Below are 19,919 nucleotides of genomic sequence, written 5' to 3'. Positions count from 1 at the left end.
TGTTGTGTCCATTCGCTGTGTGTTCTATGTCTGCTTGTATTCTTGTCAGTGGCACCTGGAATCTGTGTCCCTTTTTGTTGCGTCATCTTGATGTGTCAGCTGTGTGTGCATGCGGCACCAGGCCTGGGCAGGCTGTGCTTTTTCCATGTGGGGCGATTCTCCTTGTGGGGCGAGCTCCTCATGCATGGGGCTCCCCTACACAGAGGACACCCCTGCGTGGCACAGCACTCCTTGTGCGCGTCAGCACTGTGCATGGGCCAGCTCACCACACGGATCAGGAGGCCATGGGTTTGAACCCTGGACCTCCCATGTGGTAGGTGGACACTCTACCAGTTGAGCCAAATCTGCTTCCCCACACTGCTGATTATGATGCACTCTGCAATTCCCTGAAGTCAGGTTCTAACAAGAGAAAAGACATGTGAATCGGTAATAGTACACAATGTGGTGGGTGGGGGGGGTTCATAATAGAGATCAGCATCCATTTTTAATGCTTTTGTTTCTCTAGAATCACTGTGAGGGAAGCGAACTTGGCCCAGTGGATATGGCGTCCGTCTACCACATGGGAGGTCCGCGGTTCAAACCCTGGGCCTCCTTGACCTGTGTGGAGCTGGCTCACGTGCAGTGCTGATGTGCGCAAGGAGTGCCGTGACATGCAGGGGTGTCCCCGCGTAGGGGAGCCCCACACACAAGGAGTGTGCCCCATAAGAAGAGCTGCCCAGCGCAAAAGAAAGTGCAGCCTGCCCAAGAAAGGCACTGCACACGTGGAGAGCTGACACAGCAAGATGACACAACAAAAAGAAACTCAGATTCCCATGCCACTGATAACAACAGAAGCGGACAGACAACGACGCAGCAAAGACACAGAGAACATATAACTGGGGTGGGGAAGGGGAGAGAATAAATATAAATAAATAAAATAAAATAATAGAGTCACTGAGAAAGAAGCCCTGTGCTGAGAAATTAAGGACATAGTGTCGTCCCCACCCCAGCTCGTCTTTAAGTAAAAGGCTGGTGGTGGCAGTCATGCACATGGACTCAGTCATACCCGGGGAGGCACCCAGGTTACACCACTTAATACCTCTAGACAACTCTTATCACCTCTTTGGCCTTTGTTTCCTCCTGCACAAGATGGGGGTCTCGTGTGGTGATAAGATTTAATTCAGACCATGGATCTAAAGTGTTTAGTATGGTATGGTATCTAGTGCACAATAATATTGTCATTATACCTCTTTTGTGCTCCTTCAGAGAAGTAACAACTACCCCGAAAACTATGTAATTGGATATAATCCTATCAGTTGTCAGGAGAGAGACTATGAACTTCAACAGAGAAAAAAGAAACAAAACAAAGAAGTGAACACTTAAACATAACTGTATTGTGCAAGTGGCCTCAACTATATCTATGTTGCCTTCCTCTTCCCCATTCACCCAGACCCAGGATGACCAGCATTTCCACGTGGATTAGATTGAATCCCTTCCACCTAGCACTAATATAAAACAGTCTCCAATAGGAGGCCACATGGAGTCAGAAGTGATACATCATCTGAAAATACACTTTTATTTATTTACAATCTTCTCTATTTCATGAATACATTGAAAGGGCAAATTAGAACAATCACATAAATAAAGTTCCTAACATAATGCGTAGTTGTGACAGTACTGAATAATACAGTGAAAGCAGTATATACTGGTAAGATAGTACATATGTCCATCACTATAGATGGAAGATGGCATGACCTGGAAAACTGTTTTAGGTATCTCAAAAATTGGCCCTATTGAAAGAAGACATTGATAGCAATGATTCATGAGAGAAGTTTAAATAAAATTGTTTCATAAAATGTGAAAAGGCAAATAAATATTCTTTTGTATATGATTTTACGTATGAATATATAATCACGACTGAAGTGAAGGAAACCCCTCCTTCCACATTAACGTATTTCTACAGACTATATAATCTCATCAGTCATTGAAGTCAGCAATTCCAACTTAACCTTCGCTTCACTGAACCTCTCATTTCCACCCAGTTTATCAGGTGTTTCACATATTTGGCTTCTTGCTCTCACTACTCAGATTCTGTATCTGCTTCCTCTTCTAGTTCAGTTGAAGCCTCTGGGGGCTCTTGAGATGGGATCTCTTGAGGTGGGGTCTCTGGTGGAACTTGTTTAACTATCGCTCCAGGAGCTGTGCTAGCAAAAATAACCATACCCAACAATAAAGCTATAAGAAATAGAGGGAGTATAAGAGTTACTAGGCCAAGATTCTGTTGGTCTTTACGTTTTTTACGAGTGACAGGTTCACCTTGACCTCCTGGAAAAATTACCTTGGCAGGGGGACCACTGTCCATGCTACCACCATCTCCTTCTGTTTTGCAGTCAGGGGGAGCAAAGCCAGCCTCACAATGGCAGTGCTTTAAATTGTTGCACACACCTCTCCCATTACACATGTCAGCTGGACTACAGTCATATTTGAGCGTGGTGAACGCAATGCAGGAATGATTTACGCAGATTTTGTTTGGGCCACAGTAAGTGCCAAAGTCCACATCTCCGACATCAGGGGTGTCCAATGTGTCTACGGTATCTATGCTCCAGCACCAGTCATCTTCATGAGGGATCTGGATCATTGTGTGATTGGGTAGAATTTCTGGTAAATTTTTAATACCTGAACATACAAGTTTCCCACAGAATATGTCACTTTCTTGACAACTAACATATAGTGGGTTTTCCTTAGAGGTAATACCACAGTTTCCAAACCGGTTTCCTTTGCTGTTCATTAAAACGTAGCAATCTTCTGGGGCAGATCTTGCAGTCTGACCAAAAACTTTCATGCACTGATCATCAGGGTTCTTACACTTACCGTCAATGCAGTAGAAAATTCTACCACAGGATGTTCCATCTTGCTTGTAGCTGTCCTGAGGGCATTCACCAGAGATTCCGTTGCAATACTCTGGGAGGTCACACTCATCCAGAGCAGGACGGCAGTTGAATCCTGCTTTTCGGAAATTACATTCAAAACAGCAGAGTCCTCGACTACACTCTGCATCTGCCTTTAATCTACATGTTGACTCACAGCAGGGATCTGAGGCACAGGAAAGACCACAGTCACACTCCTCCGGGTCCTCCAGCACACCATTTCCACAGGTGGCATCCCTACGAGTGTGGCCTGTGTGCCGTGGCTTGTTAAACAGACAGGCCCCTTTGTGTTCACGCAGAAACTCATAGAAGTAGTCAGAGCTGCAGTTGCTGAAGCCACTTTCTTTACTGATACTTTCATGCATGAGGCAAGAGCGACGATCGTTACAAAGGCAGGCCGAATGGTCGTGCCGAATACCCAAGTTGTGCCCAAGCTCGTGAACCATGAGTGCTGCAGACAGGAGGACATCTTCATGATGGAAGGATTCAACAGCTGCAGCAAAACCACTCGAACAGGCACCACCGAGAAATGCCTGTCCCGTATTCCCTCCAGGATGATGCCCGACAATCATGTGGGCAACATCATAGTTCACACGATTGAAGAGCTGCTTTTGTCTCCAGCGATTGAAATTGCTGAGTGCAACTTGCAAGTCCACGGGGACCTCTGTTAGGTCCCCCTCGGACCAAATCTCCATGCCAACCAGCACCAGCTCTGTGTTGATTGCCCTGGTGAAGCTGTTGGCCAGAGCAATGATGTCCATTACTCTCTGGACCGTCTCATTGACATCACTGCCCCACATTTGGAACCGCTGGTTGTTGACCACGACAAACATCTCCACATACTTGGTGTGTGACCACAAGTAGGACAGCGACTGTGTGCTACGAGGCTTCCTGCTCCCTTGTTGCCGCCTGGTGGACACTGCTTGACTCTCTTCGGAAGTGACATTGCAGGAGCCTTGAGCTTGGTGTGCCATGGTGTACAACACATGTTCGAACCCCTTCGAAGAGTCCATGGGCTCAATGCCATAGGATTTTTCCTCCTTAATCAGGATGCCCTTGAGGCCTGAACAAGTGTTGACAGAAACAAAAGAACCTGGGACTCCTTCTATGTAGCCTTCAAAGTGGCAGTCACGTGAGATGAAAGGTGTTTCCTGCCCCAGGATCCCATTGTGGTAGCTGTAGACTGGAAAGTTACTCACAAAATAGTCTTTCTTCACAGTCAGGTGAAGCACCTGCTCCTGGCCCTGCATTATCAGCGCGTAGGATGCCTTGTCCACTGGGTCGTCCCCTCCCTCGACTCTCAGCCTCTTGGGAATGATTATTTCGTAGAAAGAGTCATCGCCCGATGCCAGGTCACAGCACGTGCTTGGCAGAAAAATCAACACCAACGCCAACACGGTCATGCTGACACACGAAGGCTCAGGTACAGGCCCCAGCCTCGGGTCCCTCCTGTATGGAGCCCAAGTCTGAAACTTGACCTTACCCTCTTCCAAAGTCATTTTGTTTTTCTGTAGAGAAGGCCGAATGGAGACACAGTCTGTCAATAAGGCAGCCACTTATGTGGCCCAAATGAATCAGCTGATGATGCGGGCCTATGTCCATCAGCAGCACTTCTCCCTGGCACACAGAACCTGGAAGACTCAGATATTTGTCTTGGGTTGATGTCGGTTGCCTTATGGGAAGCTACTGCCCAACTCTGAGTCTTACGGCCTTCAGGCTATGTCTCCTACTATTGCTTCTCTCTCTCTCTCAAATCTCTGTGGCTTCCTTACAACAGGAAGCACTTTATTGCTCCTTTCAAGTTCCTTTTACCATCATAAAGTGATATCCCAAGAGAAACCCTGTAGTGATCCAGCCAGTACAATAACCCAGGCAAGTTATCCTTTATCCCTAGTACCAGTCGCCTCTCCTCCTGATATCCGTTAATCTGCTCATTCTTGAAACCAAACATTCCATCGGGGGGGAGGGGAAAAGGATTCTTTGGGGATCTCTATGCTGGACAAATTGGCCTTTTGCCCACTGCCAATTTTCCTTATTTCCACAGTATTTGGGGTACTGTTTCTGGGTTCAACCTTCCGTGTCAGTGTTTGAATTCTTTCTTCATTTGAAGAAAAACTGCAAATGCTTACACAAGTTCTCTCCTTCATTAGCCTATGTTCATAATTAAGGTGTTTAGAAATTTTATATTGCCATATAAAAATAGTATTTCTCTATCAGTTAATTTTCATTATTTATATAACATATTAAGTGTTAGAAAACACACTCAATTTCACCATGGAAGTAGACAATGGATTATGACCAAAGTTCAATTCCTCCCAACTGCCCCAAAGTAAAATCAAATTTTGGGGTTAAAAAAAAAAAAAAACAACCCAAAACAAAGCCAAACCAAAACAAAACACAGGTCTCTAATGACCATTTTGGCAAGAAAAGCAACATAGACTCTCACTGTAAAAACTTTTTTTGATTTCTTCCGTTTTGTACCTAACACTGAACTGAAATGGCTGCAGAAGTCCTCGAATTTGCTCTTGATGTCAATTTCCTTAGAATATTTAGCAGAAGACATTTAAAACAGAAAAAAAATGGTAAAAGAAGCCCTATCCACCCATTCATTGTCTGATTATTCTCCTTTGCATTCTTAACTGAACTCAGACTCTACAACTTTTATCTTGCATAAAAATATTTTTATACTCAATAAAATCAGAGTTACAATATAAAATCTTTCAGAGTTATGATTGGAGGTAACACTAAAAAATGGATAAAATTCCCTATCAAATTCAGAAAAGAATAGTAAAGTCCTATGAAATCTCATATATCACACCAGACAAGACTGACTCATTAATTACCCCCCTATTAATAATATCTAATTTCTAATATGGAGGATAAAATTTACCAATGTCATCTAGCAAGAATATTCATTCAAATAGCCACTTCACTTGAAAAATCTACCCCGATAAGGTCAAATAATTTCTAGCTGAATTTCTTTTCTTCTTGTTTCTTCTCGTATTATGTAATGACCAAAACCTATTAAAACTACAGAATTTCAAAATTATCAACAGATTTTAGGATGCTGTCAGTAATTTTGTGAGATAGAATCAAGAATGAGAGAACACTTCTCCTTTTTAAATAAAGAAAAGCTCAATTAAAATCAAATATAGAATTTTCCAATTGTCAAATTAGAACACATTTTCTTCAATTAACACACACACACATACACACACACAACTCATGCAAGAGTTAATTTAAATCATTTGACAGTACCACTGAAAACAATTACCTACTATTTCTTTGACTTGTACTTTCTCAAGTGAACATAAGCAACAGAAACTAACAGACATCCTCCTATGCTCATAAAATATATTAGCTGGAAAAACAACCAAGTTGTTCTATATCAAGCAGATTTGTAAATATAAATACCTCTAAAGGTATTTGAATGGTAAACAGTGGTTTTAATAAACAGAGGGTCAACAAATGATATAGGTAAATTCCAGCCTCATAAGAACTGTTCTTACAATAAGTTTACCCAAGTATAGACTTTAAAGATGCAGGTCCTAAGAGTCAAGGAAGATTTTGTTTTGCTTCCAGTTACATGCAAATTTTACTTATTAGCAAACCTGACTAGTACATTAAGGCAGAATTTGTAACTGACAGAGAATGTAGAAACAGAATTCCACTTTGAAGACCAAACTGTACTGCATTCTTTGGGAGCCAATCTTTTTTTCCCCCCAAGGTGCTCTGTCCAGGGTAGGGCCCACTTTGACTTAAAACAGTTTGGGCATCCTCCAGCATATTCGCAAGCTTCCAGCACGTGCTCATCTGGACATGTCTGAACACAGCACTGAGGCTGGAGGCCAGATGAATTCAACCTGAAGTGACAAAAACATGGGCAACAGCTGCTCAAGGTAAAGGAAGCATCACTTTCGATTTCCTGTTAGATCATGCTAGAAGTTCACTACATGCTGAAGGAAAAAAAATCATCCTGAGCCTTTTGGAAGACACCCCATATAACAAATATGAGACCATAAAGAACTGAGTTAGAAGCTTCCTCTGAAGAAAAGTAGTAACAAAGTTAATTACTCCCCCTCCTCTCCCAAGGAATACTGACCTTCTACCCTTAGATATGAAAACTACAGACTGTTCAGTTTTTCTAGAAACATGCAGAGTTTTTCCTAAACGCAAGTAGCATTTGTAAGATTTAACTGCACTGTAAAGCAGGATATGGTCTTAATTCCATTCTCAACTAACTTTTCTGGCCAGCATATAAGAAAACATTTGTTTCCCTTTTGTGCCTAATTTCTTCAGTTTGCCCATTTTGAATAGTAGTGAATTGTCCTTAGAGGGTACCTATTCATATCATCTATCAGTCAACTAAGAGCCTCACCTTTGTGGTGGAAAAAAACTAGAAAAGTACTCTAATCAACAAACCTAAAAGGTAATTTAAATCATAAATTGTCCAAGATAGGGAACCAGTATTGAAAGGCAATTCTTAAAAGATAATTTATGTTTTAATCATAAAATTCCCACAGTGAGTCACAAAGATATAGGGCCTACTAACCAACATCACTGTGAAGACATACTCAACAAGATGGAGACATTCGCAAATAAGTATGGGATTGAATTTTTTTTAGGAGGTACTGGGGATCAAATGCAGGACCCTCATATATGGGAAGCAGGCACTCAACCACTTGAACCACATCTGCTACCCTGGGATCGATTTTAATAGAGGTGAACCATGATACAATAAAACTGAATAACTGAATCTCCTGATTCTCTCCCACTTTCCTATTAATTGAAAGTTTCCCAACTGGCTCTTCATTATTAACCCCAAAGATACCCACGAAAAACTGCTTCTTAAAAAATCTGTTATGGAAGCCCATTTGTATAACAGAAAAAACGGAAATGCATCCAGCCTTGCTTTCATTCAAAAAGCTGCCCTCAGGGTGAGAGCCACAGTTCCAGAAGATGAAGGGTAACAAACATGATAAATGCAGCCCAGGGGATGCCAAGACAAAACCTAAGCAGAAACATTACACGCACACACACACACACAAAAGGAAACTTCTAGGAGGGGGAAAAAAGTGGGTTGTCTTGGACACTAATCTGATTGTCATCAGTTTCAATGATATTTAACTTTCTAAGAAAAATCACGCCCAAAATGGTCCAGAGGAACAGGAAAAGGAAGTAAGAAGTGATGGGGCTAGTGAGGTTTATAGGAAGGGAAAGAGAACAAAGGGGCACACAACTGGGGAGGTATAACTGAATCTCTAAACACAAAAACAATATACCAAATATACCAAAAAGATAAGCCCATTTGATTTAAGAAACACACTAATACTCTTTTAACCAATATGACAAAAGAGTACCACTTTACTCTAGGGAAATGTTCGAGAAAAATGAGGACTCAGCCTCTTGCCTCTTCCACTGCGGAGGCTGACTTCCCAGGCCCAGGCATACATCCTGTGAGTCTGTGAGTTCCAGTAGGCAGTCAGCAATGACTGATCCACACAAATTTCTTGTCACTAGAGCTAAGAATGTGGCAGAAAGTAAATACACAGGGCAACTGAAACCACATTCCATAGTACTTAATTCAAGAGTTTACTGAGCAGGAAGTTCACTATCGTTGATCCTTTGTCTGCCACTGGGAATGTTTTTTTATTTGTTTTCTTCGTCAATAGCTTCTGAAAACTTTATTAATAATAAAACCATATTCCTTTATAATACCATCTGTCATCTTATAAATATAAGACTAAACAGTCCTAAAGCAATAGTTTATCTCTAGGACTTGAGCTTCATTCAAAAGCAAACAAATTAAATTACCAGTGTGTCCCGTATCTAAATCTATACAGCATCTTTAAGCAGTGTGGAAATGAAATTATGATTTATTAATTTACATAAAAATTACTTTAAACATTAAAGAATAATTTTTAAAATTGTAAAAAAAAAAAAAAGTTTGACGCTGATGTTATTGGGATTCATGGGATGTGGTTTGCTCTTCTATTACTTGCTTCACAATTTCTGCCAGTTTTAGTCGATCTACTTTATCTGTGAATCCACGACCTGAAACCCAAGAAAGAACATGGTCAGCCCCCAAACTCTCTTTTAGGTAGGTTATAGACTCTTCAGAGGGAAGTAAAAAGGCATACATTACTAGTGTCAAATAAATTCACCCTCGCCAATATCAGTGGCCAACCCCAACACTGATCAAAAGCATTCGTTACAGACACCCCTTACTTCAGGTAGCAATTTGACAGTTCCATTAATTTGGCAGTAAAAATTCAAAGTTCATACAACAACATGAAAGCAAGTCACAAACAGGGAGAGTACATATATCTGGCAAAGGACTCAATCTCAAATAAAAAGAACTTCTACACATTTATAAGGAAACACAGACAACTCAATGGAAAAATCAGCAAAAGACTTGAAAAGGCACTTCACAAAAGAAGAAATCTAAATGCCCAATAAATGTAAGTGCTCAATCTCATCTGTCAATAGGAAAACTCAAGTTAAAACCCTATTGCAATATCACTATATATCAACCAGAGTGACCAAAATCAAAAGACAGATAAGACCAAATGTTTGTGTGGATGTTGAGCAACTGGAACTTGCATGCACTGTTAGTGGGAATATAAACTGGTATAACCAGTTTAGAAAAATGGTGGCAGTACCTGCTAAAGCTGAAGAGATAACATATCCCCATGACTCCTAGATATATACCCCAGAGAAATGAACAGAGATGTCTGGAAAACTGTACACATTTATAGTGCCCTTTTCTTCATAGGGAAACCATGGAAACCAAGTTTCCACCAACTGACAAAACAAACTGTAGTATACCCATGCAACAGAATGCGATTAAGCCATAAAAAGGAATCAAGTAGTGATACATGCTATGATAGGAATCTACCATGAAAACATTTTAAGAACCCAGTCACAAGGGCCACATGTTACATGAGTCCATTCCCATAAAATGTCTAAAATGGGGAAACCTACAGAGATAGAAAGTACTGATTCGTGTTTGCTTAGTAATGGGAGCAAAGAGGGTTGGGGAGGAAGGCTGGTGAAGTAGGGGTATGACAGAGTAGTTTCTTTTGGGGGTGATGGAAATGTTCTAAAATTGACTGCTATAGCAGTCATACACATCTGTGATATATACTTCTACACTTTAAAGGGTGAATTGTATGTATATAAACAATGAAAGCTGTTAGGAAAAAAAACATACAAGAGGGTCCGTAGCAGCTCTTTTCTTAATTGCCACAACCTGGAACAAACCAAATGCCCATTCAACAGGAGAACAAATAAGTATATTATAGTATATTCATATAATGAACTACTACTATAAATGACTGAGAGTGAATGATCTGCAACTATAGCAACAACATGGATGAATCTCAAATACAAAATGTTGACTAAAAGAAGTCAAGACACGAAAGAAAACATCTCTATTATTCTATTTACATAAAATACAAACAAGCAAGACTAATCAGTAGTGTTAGTGATTAAGGCAGCACAGTAATTAAACTTGGAGGGTGGGAGGCAGTCCCTGGAAGAGGATACATCTTTTACTATTTGATCTGTGTGCAGGTTACAAGTGAGTGTTCCCTGTGTGAAAACTCATGGAAAGTGCAAACTTCATATATGATCATTTTTCTGTATTGATGTTATAGTTTAAAACAAAACAAAACCTATGGTAGGTAACATCCACCAAGTGTGAGAACAGTCAGGCTAGCACTTAGTATTTCTCATGGCACGTCAGCCAGTCATTGAAGTCAAAGAGTTTGCTCCCTTCTCTGAGTATCTGGAGCTCAAGTGCAGTGTGGTCCACTAAACAGGAAAGACACTACAAAAAGCAGTTAAAGAAATATATTTCTGCCACATTTGCCTGACCTGGGGAAAAATGAATCCACCTGCAAGAGATGTGGCCAACTCTCTACTCTTGAGGGAAGTAGCTCTTCTCTAAGCTAAGCAGATCAGCAGGGTAGACACCCTCGTACGTTCCCCTTCTCCTCTTCATAATGCACTGCTCCTTAATGACCTGGTGAACAGCCCTGGTAGCTGAAAGTAGTCCTGAAGTCTGGGATTTTTTGGTCTTTGTGGTGTGTGGTAAGAGGTCTCCAGAACTAAATCTGCAACATGCACTTCACTTGAACTCTGGAAAACAACTGAAAGGTTGAGCCATCCAGATATGCCTAGGCAGTGAGTATAGAGCTGCCCTACAATATTCCACTCACTCTCCAGCCTCCAGCCTTTACCTGGAAACAGCCCTAGCTCCACCCCAAAGAGATTCTATGTGTACTCAAAATAATCACTTCTCTGCATTCCTAGGGAAAGGATGATTAAGGTTCCTACCATTCCAGCTGAGGCTTTGCAAAGTATCTCTTAGAAGTTTGCATTCCCGGTTATACTTCCAAGCCTCCTGCATTACTTCATTCAGCTTCTCATCTTCATTTTCTCCTATTGATAAGAATTAAGAGCAAGTTGCATTTTTCCTGCAGCATCATGGGATTTTCTTATCACAGATAGAAGGACATGATGTTCAACTGGTTGAGAAGAAGTGATTAAATGTAAACCTTCACCAGACAGTGGCTTTTCTGCTAGTCTCTACATTACATGGAGACCATTTCTGATCTCTAGAACGCTATCACTGAGTGGGAATACCTGGCTAACCTAGACCAAGAGGGGGAGAACAAGACTGAGTGGGCTACACCTTTCTCCTAAGCTCATTTCTTACTTATCAAAGACACATGCCTGCAGAGCTTTTTTTCCCAAAGATTTTTTTCTCCGCCCACCCCCCCATTGTTTTGCACTCGCTATCTGCTCTGTGTCCATTCACCGTGTGCTCGTCTGTCTGCTTGTCTTCTCATTTAAGCAGCACCGGGAACAAATCCTGTGACCTTCTGGAGTAGGAGAGAGACACTCAATCTCTTGTTGCCACGTGAGCTCCCTGATCTGCTGCATCTCTTATTGTCTCTCCTCTGTGTCTCTTTTTGTTGCGTCATCTTGCTACACCAGCTCTCCGCGCAAGCCGGCACTCTATGCAGGTCAGCACTCCTGCGCAGGCCAGCATGCCACACAGGTCAGCACTCTGTGCAGGCCAGCTCTCCACTTGGGCCAGCTCACCGCATGGGCCAGCTTGTCTTCATCAGGAGGCCCCAGGAATTGAACGCTGAACCTCCTATATTGCAGATGGGAGCCCAATTGCTTGAGCCACATCTGCTGCCCCTGCAGAGCTTTTGAGGTACACTGTGTGGGTTCTCTTAAAACCCACGGAGTCTAATACTACAGGCCAATCCAACAGTTTTCTGGCCCGGTACTCAAAGCACCTCATTCATTCTCTCATTTCCCAGAATGTTGAAATGGGAACATACTCACCACCCAGGTGAGTGAGTCCAAACCTCCTCAAAGCTCATAAGCCAAAACCCTCACATGTAAATAATTCAACCCATGATACGAGTAACAAAAGAGGCCTCTCCTGAACTAAGGAGCTGTTCTCTTCATAGTCCCAAGCTAATAGCAGCCTTATACACAAAAGGCTCCAGAAAAGCCTGTGACCTGATCCTGACCAGTCCACATTTTTTCCATTCTCAATTCCTTAACCTATACACTCACTGACAAACTAAGAAAGCAAACTATTACATGATGTGCTATACACTCACAGTTAAACCTAATCTAGAAATTTCAGAGAGCCAAAGAAGGGGCAAAATTTACCACATTTCTGAGTTCCCCACAGCCCACTGTTTAGTTGGTACATACAAATATATGTAGACAAGGATACGTGATATACTTATTTTCTTATAACACAAAGATGAAACAGATAACCCCCAATTACACCACAATCTTTTGTCATGCACATACACTCACAAATACACAGACAGAGCATTCATAAATGGCGGGACCTTTACCAGCCTGGGGGAGGATACACTGAGCAATCACATCTCGGAGCTTTTCCAAGGCAACATTTGAATCCTCGGCTCCATTCTCACGGTCGTGGATATAAACACCGTCCTTTGGCTTGGTGCTTTAAAAGTTTGGGGGAGAGGTAATAAAAATGTTGAGACCCCCAAAACAAAACTCCAGGCAGATAATTAACTTTAAATATAAGGCAACAGATATTTTCAGATAAATAATTAACTACAGAGTGTCTCCAACTTCTGATGCTGTTAAAGACCTTATTCTCTCCACCCTCTAAGAGGCAGAAAGGGCAATGAGCCCTGGCTGAGCTTTCAGAACCCAGCACTCAGCCATGCCGGCAGTGAAGAAGAATTCGGAGAAATAAGCTCAGTTACCCGAGTAACTTCCTCTTTCTTAGAATAGGGTTGTTCACAGAGTGCAGGGGTTTGAGGCTGACTTTCAGATCCTGGATTCTCATGTTGGCCAACTGCTCCGCGTGAGCCTGCTGGATACCTGCAACCACCGCCTAAAGGCAAACCTTTTGTCAGTTTTACACATTCATTTCTGGGCACCTAAAAAGGCAATCTAAGAAAGGAGGAAGGAACGGCTCAAAGGACTAAGAAGGCAATTTCACACTAGGACTAATGCCATACTAGTTTTGGTAAAACAGAGGGCAATTATCCACAGACCAGCAGGGTCTAGGGAAAACCAGGCCAACCAAGGTCCCTACAAAGCTAGAATTATTTTTCTGGTGGAGGCACAGAATTCGAGTAAGGAGTAACAAGGCTCATGCTCATAGCCACTTGCAAGGACAAGAGCAAAGAGAGGCAGATATGAACATCAGAGGAAAAGCTGGCAAGCTACTGCCTGAGAAGCCTTCCAGGAGGACCTTTACTCACTGCCTGGTGAAATGCCCTCATGGTGACACCATCACTAAGCCCTGAGTGCTTGGAAATCTAGACCGTTTCACATGGTGAATACAGTCATACCTCAGGGACCCATTCTCTTATGAACTAAGACCACGAGCCTAATATGGAAAGCCAACTTTTTAAATATACAGTGAGAATCAACTGCCATAGTCTTAAACTCTTGGAAGTCTGTGTCTTTATGACCAGTGCATACATTGTTATGACAGGCAGACCAATGTATGAAACCAAATAACCAGAGAAAGTTTTACAGGAAGGATATGATCCTGTTTTTGTACTGGGGGGGGAAAAAGGACAATCTGTGTGTATGTGTATGTGTGTGTCTTCCCAGAAAAAGGAAAAAGATATGGAAGGATACACCAATCATAAAGAGATTACCTATTTTTGAGAAAAGTGCCTGGGGCAGGGGAATGAAGGGGAACTTTTGTTTTTTATTTTATATACCTATGTATTGTTTGAACTTTAACAACAAAACCTCTCAGTAGGCAAATATTATGTAACTTTAGAAAACAATTCCTTGGTAGAACCATGCAGTCAGATCAGGGAGTGTTTGATATCATCACATATGGGCACTGTAAGACCCAACTGTTGACTATAATTCCTGCATCTAGCTCCTCATCACTGAAGGTCCAATCAAAAAGATGGAAACAGTTCAAGGTCATGAGCCCAGGCTCCCTGTCTCCTATAGACAGACACTATTCAACATCTGCATATGAGGTCATTTTCCTACACTTCCACAGCTGACTGACCACACTGTATCTCCAGAAAGAAGAATACACAGTCACATCACAGTTCTATCTTATAGGCCTGGAAACCACTCTTTCTCTTTAGGATTATTCTGCCTGTGCATACTTGGCTTCATTATGTACTGATTATAAGGTAAATCCAGAATACAATTTTATTTGCTTGTTTCCCAACTTTTTGAGAAAAGCCACACTGTAACTCCGATGTGCTGACAATAGAAGGATTTAAGTAATCCCTTTGGATTTGGAAAAAGAATATAATGACCAAACCTTTTCTAAACTAATGGACATATTGAGAACAGGAGGACTACCACCCATACATCAGCGAGGTGGCAGAGAACTGTTTCTTCTAGCTCTCCTTCTCCCATGCTCCAAATAAACCCAGGGAGATCCTCCCATTTTTTTCCCATCCACTCATTCCCATACTCCAACCCCATCTCTTCTAAGCTGGTAACACTCAAGCCTTTGTCACTGGCCTTAACTTTTCAGTCGTCACATTCTGATCCCACAGTACATATCTCCGCTACCTCAAACAATATTGAAAACCTAGGAGATTTCCCTTCACCTAAACAGCCTCCCTCCTGATTTTATCCCTCTATTTGTTGATGGTGTCACCAGAGAAGCCACCCACTCAGAACCTTAGGTAATTTTAACTTGTCCTCTCCTTTTCCATTTATACCCAGCCAATCACCATCTGTGGAAATTTTCCTTAAAAAATACTTAGCCTATTCATGTATCTTGACCTATCGGTTCCCAGAGCAGCCACCTAGCTCTTAGATTACTGCAGAAATCTGTAAGTCACCAAGTCTGGCTGGCTGTCCCTAAATGACACCTTCCCTACAGCACAGCTCTTCTCAGAAAAATCTACAATGGCCTCTCAATTTCATCCAAGTAAGACACACTTCTACCAGACCTTCAAAGCCTTCTGATCCTGGCCTGCCAAATCTATCTTACCAACTTCCCACCAGTAAAGCCACACAGTTTTTCTCCCTGATTCACTGTGGTCTATAATTTTGTGCTCATGTTCTCTGCCATACTCGGGCACTTACACTGTTTACTCAAATTCTTCAAGGGCAGCTCATGACCACACATGTCAAAGACCTCAGAAGCTGCCACATGGCAGTTAATAAGTGAGAATTTTGCCTTCTCTTTAGGAAACCTTCCCTGATTATACCCTTCCTTCAACAATGTTCTCATTTTCTGAATTCCGTAGCATTCACAGACAATTAAGTATACAAAAATCTGACATGTGAATTGTTCCTGCTTTGTTTCAAGCTTCTTGGTCTTGCCTTCCTGAACACACTTGTTTAATCTTCTTGTGGGAAAGGCTGGCATCTTATACCGCTTTGTGCCCCCAACACTCAAAAGGATACTTCTTTGAGTGTTACCTTAGTGTACTTTTTCTGGGGCTTGTTCTGGACTTTCATGCAAAGAAGCTCATTATTTCCAATTCTGATCCTCAGGAAATCAGAGATGCTTCTCTGAGAAAGACTGTGCGCTCTGCATTGCTTTGCCTTTAACCCCTCACCAAGTTGAGCCCCATTATTCCAATAAAATGAGCATCATTCAAAACCTTATCCATCATCAGCTGAGCAGAGGGCAGCACATTATCCAGGGCCTCAGTTGAGTTGAGCCAGGGGTGATCCAACACTCCCTCGACGGTGAGTCTTTCCTCTGGTTTGACCTTCAGGAGCCTATGGAGAAAAGTCCAATAGGCTGACATGCACAAATGCTCCCAGGAGGCCAGAAGAAGCTCCTCGATCTGGTTCTCACCAGCTCTAGCTTCGCCTTACTTTCTAACAACTCCTCTAAGCCTAGGCTTTGCACTTGCAGGGCAGGAGTAGAATTTCAATCCCTAGCCATTCCTACGTCCTGTAGCCTGAGGCAGTTCTTTCTATACAGGACAAGGGAAAAGGCTTATTTCAGTGGTATCTGGACTAATTTCTAACCTTTAGTAAGGTAATCTACCTTTGGCTTATAGCTTCCAGGGAACCTGCATCTCCATACTAATGTTTTTGGGCAGTAGTTTCTAACATCCAAAAGGAATTCAAAGTGTTCTTTTGGGTGACAGTGGCTTCAAAAGGAACAGGGGACATGTCCTGCCATTCTGAAAAACCAGTTGTTACCAGTTAAAACTCCTAAATGTCATGTCACCATGTCAGGACATGAACCCTTTATTCCAGAGACATTCAGAATCTAAAATCTAGAGTCTTTGAGAAGACGATGGCATTTCTTCTAAGTCTAATGTGCTACTCTGGTCAATAAGTTGTACTCTTTTATAGCTTGTCTATTCACAGTGATGTGACCCTAGCTCACTGCAACATATCTCCTGTGCTTTCTACAGCACCACCTTCTAACCCTATACCCTCCCATTTCCAAATGTCAGAGCCAGGGCAAAATGCCTAGCAATAGCTCTTTCAGGTTCTCGGCAACTTCTGGATCATTTTGACCAAACTGCTTCAGATTCTAAAGGAAGGATTGTTTAGAAAAGCATCCCAAAAGACATGAATGCTGATCCTGGGACAAGAAATATATTCTACAGAAAACTAGCAAAGCCCATATAGATGATACTGAGGTTTTGGTTAAGCAGCAGAGCACACACTATGAACACCACATGGGGAGGTAGGCGATAATTTCAGCATGGTCCCCACTCCCAAAGAACATTCCTTTGTCTATTTTATAAACAGTCCTTCTTTACAGATCTAGTTTGCTTTTGAATGGGAATAATCCCCAAAGAGAAATGTCTGGGTTGTCAGGAGACAATTCTGGGATTCTCCCTCTAATTCAGTCTTCATCATGTTACAGATAAAGAAACTGGGACCAACAAAGGAGAAAGAGTTAAGTCAAGACCAAGTGGTGGGAATATCAGAAGAGTGTCTAAAACTCACACAGCCGAGCCGCCCACACGGCTGGACAATAAAAGCAAATACACTACAAATTTAAGTCTGACTTTTTCCAAAGTCCTCCAGGTACCAAAGGATTTTTAGCGCCAACTCTACCATCATCCACTCACTAGCCCTAATTCTTCCTACATCTTCCCATCATAGTATGTGTCAGAGAAACCAAGAGGCATTCCAGGTCCCACACAATAACACCCTCCCCAAAGCAGCCAAGGGATTAAAACCAAAACAGTCATCATCATCTCAGCACTTCCACTGAGTTCTAGGCATCATGTCAGTCCTAAATGACTAGCTTGCATGCAAGAAACAAGAGAGCACACCAGGAGGTTTATCAACTGCTTAGGGACCTGAATTCAAGCCTACTGAGACACTGGCTAGGGAGGGACCAGAGATCAAAATACTGGAGGTGGATTCCAGAGATGTGACAGGAGGGGGGAAAGCTCCATTTTCACCAAGAAAGGTTACTGAGAACTCTCAACTGAAGCTCCTGAGGTTTTCTGTGATGCCAAAGTGGGAAGTGGCCTACCTAGGAAAGAACTCCAAGAGGAAGACTAACTGCTTTTCTCTCCCCACTCTCCTTGTTTTCTACCACTTCAGGGTCTCTTTGTCCTCCCCTCCCAGCAGTCCATGGACTCACTTTCTCACAACGTCTTTGGCCATCTCTGAGATCTGGCTCCATTCTTCCTCTGGGAACTCAAAACTGCCAGTCATGATCTTTCTTCGCATGTCCTTTGGGATTGTCCGGCTATGGTGTTTGGAATAAAAAGGAGGGTATCCACACAGCATCACATAGATAATCACCCCTAGGGACCACAAGTCACAGCTCTGAAAGCAAAAAGAAAATGGTCACTCAGAGCAAAGCAGAGCCCAAGATAAGGCCCCAATGACAGGCCTAGAAACAGTGCCTAGCACACACAGGATGTTAGCTCCAAGAATTCTTTAACAGAGACTGGAAAGCTTCATGAAGCCTTAAGAGAACTCATCACCTGTCTCTCCATATTTTCTATATGCCACCAATACCACATATGTACATACTAGCATAAAAGACCAGGCTGGGGTAAAATAAAAAAAAATTCTCCCTGCTTGGGCCCAGGCTCCTATCTGATCCTTGGGTACAGGGATAAAATCCTTTGCCCCCAGCCAGACAAGGAGTAGATATAAGCCATCTGGTTGTGTGAAACAAGTAATCCGTCAATCTGCACATGGCCAAGGGTACTGGAACAAAACAGCTAAAACACAGATAGGTAGGCTGATTCCATAATAGAGCACAAGCCATTTCTTAAAGGCCACTTCTGGAGAAACCCCAAAGAAATGTGGCACACATTACAGAGAGGCACTGGAAGGAAGAAAAGGAAATCTAAAAGCATTCCCTTGGCCATAAAGGCACTCAACTGTGCCCATTTGAAAGCCTCACACCATTCTGGGGAAAGATATTCTGAAATAAAGAAAACAGCCTCCAACCACCATGTCTGCAGGTATTAAGGGGACTCCATAGCCTGTAGTCACCATAAGATTATTGATACAGAAAGGACTCCTGTTTTAGATGGATGTAGCTCTACCTGCCTTGGACACACTTCAAGTCTCTCTTGAATTGCAGGACAGAAGCTATGTTTGCCTGAGATGGTAAACCAGCAAGCCCACCACTGTGGCCACCTCCATCACAATATCTGTGTGCTACTTGGAGAGAAGCTGGAAAACAGGCTGTTTCAGGCACTCTTTCCATTGTGTCAGCACCAGACCAGTGGACATCTATGGAACACATGACCCATACTGTAGAACAATTATAAAAGTATAAAGGTGAAGGAGGATTTTTAAAAATTGCCTAGTTCAAATTTCTCACTTTACAGATGAGGAAACTGATACCTTAAGAAGTTGTGTAAAAAAAAAAAAAAGTTTTATCATCTCCAATATCATCTATCAAGGATAAAATTGAGAGGCTTAAACAAAGCCATGCAGCTGAAGAACGGGGGAGCCAGAGAGTATCTCCTAGTCTACTGCCTTTGACCACCCTTAACTGTCTATCATTTCCCAATATCCAACCCTCAAGAACCAAAACATCATCATTTTCTTCTGATCTACTGGGTAATTCCAGGGTCCATTTCAAGAAGCCTTAAACCTCTGGGCTTTAGAACAGTGATGCTTGATGTGTAGGCTACAGATTACTAAGAACACAGAACCTGTTATCATTTATGAAGTCTTGCTGTGTGTACTGGACACTGTTCTAAATTGGGTATTTTATGGGGTAAGAAAGAATGTTACCTTAACGGACACGGAATATTCTATAGCTTCTAAATCCCAGAAATGACCTCCATCTCAAAAAAGCAAATCAACCACGTCTTTTAAATATGGTCACTGGCCTGCACAGCAAGCCCCCCATAAGTGACTATGGCCCCTGGTTCCTACTGCAAAAGCTAATTTGGTAAGAACTTTATTTCATATTTCATCAGATAAAAATTTAATTCCAAACACTTTTTCTCTGTGTGTCGTTGCTTCGACACTTTTGGCTGGAATATCAAGGAGCCTAACTGATCAAATTCCCAGGGGCCACCAGCATCTCACAGG

At 42.1% G+C, this 19,919-nt stretch overlaps 2 protein-coding genes across 6 annotated transcripts in view; both read right to left on the bottom strand.

Annotated features, from left to right (window-relative positions):
- Positions 1 to 1,529: 1,529 nt before the first annotated feature.
- LOC101444641 (disintegrin and metalloproteinase domain-containing protein 1-like) lies at positions 1,530 to 4,405 on the bottom strand. Its single transcript, XM_004483019.4, has one exon. It carries the CDS (start codon positions 4,403 to 4,405, stop codon positions 2,060 to 2,062), a length of 2,346 nt encoding a protein of 781 aa, XP_004483076.2. The 3' UTR covers positions 1,530 to 2,059.
- Positions 1,530 to 19,919, bottom strand: part of MAPKAPK5 (MAPK activated protein kinase 5) — a 46,982-nt gene continuing 28,592 nt past the window's right edge. For 3 of the 5 annotated variants that reach the window (XM_004483021.5, XM_058280981.2, XM_071209794.1), the window contains 6 exons: positions 17,995 to 18,182; positions 16,031 to 16,151; positions 13,184 to 13,314; positions 12,800 to 12,915; positions 11,247 to 11,351; positions 1,530 to 8,960 (listed from right to left, as the gene is read on the bottom strand). In XM_004483021.5, coding sequence (XP_004483078.1) covers positions 8,866 to 8,960; positions 11,247 to 11,351; positions 12,800 to 12,915; positions 13,184 to 13,314; positions 16,031 to 16,151; positions 17,995 to 18,182 — 756 coding nt within the window. In that variant the 3' untranslated portion in view covers positions 1,530 to 8,865. Of the gene's footprint in view, positions 8,961 to 11,246; positions 11,352 to 12,793; positions 12,916 to 13,183; positions 13,315 to 16,030; positions 16,152 to 17,994; positions 18,183 to 19,919 lie in introns of all 5 variants that reach the window. The other 2 variants (XM_004483022.5, XM_004483020.5) reach the window with 2 other exon arrangements.

This window comes from Dasypus novemcinctus, chromosome 19 (genome assembly GCF_030445035.2).
Source record: "Dasypus novemcinctus isolate mDasNov1 chromosome 19, mDasNov1.1.hap2, whole genome shotgun sequence".
NCBI classification, from domain to species: Eukaryota; Metazoa; Chordata; class Mammalia; order Cingulata; family Dasypodidae; genus Dasypus; species Dasypus novemcinctus.
Note: the sequence above shows the minus strand (reverse complement) of the source record. Positions and strands in the feature narration are given on the sequence as shown.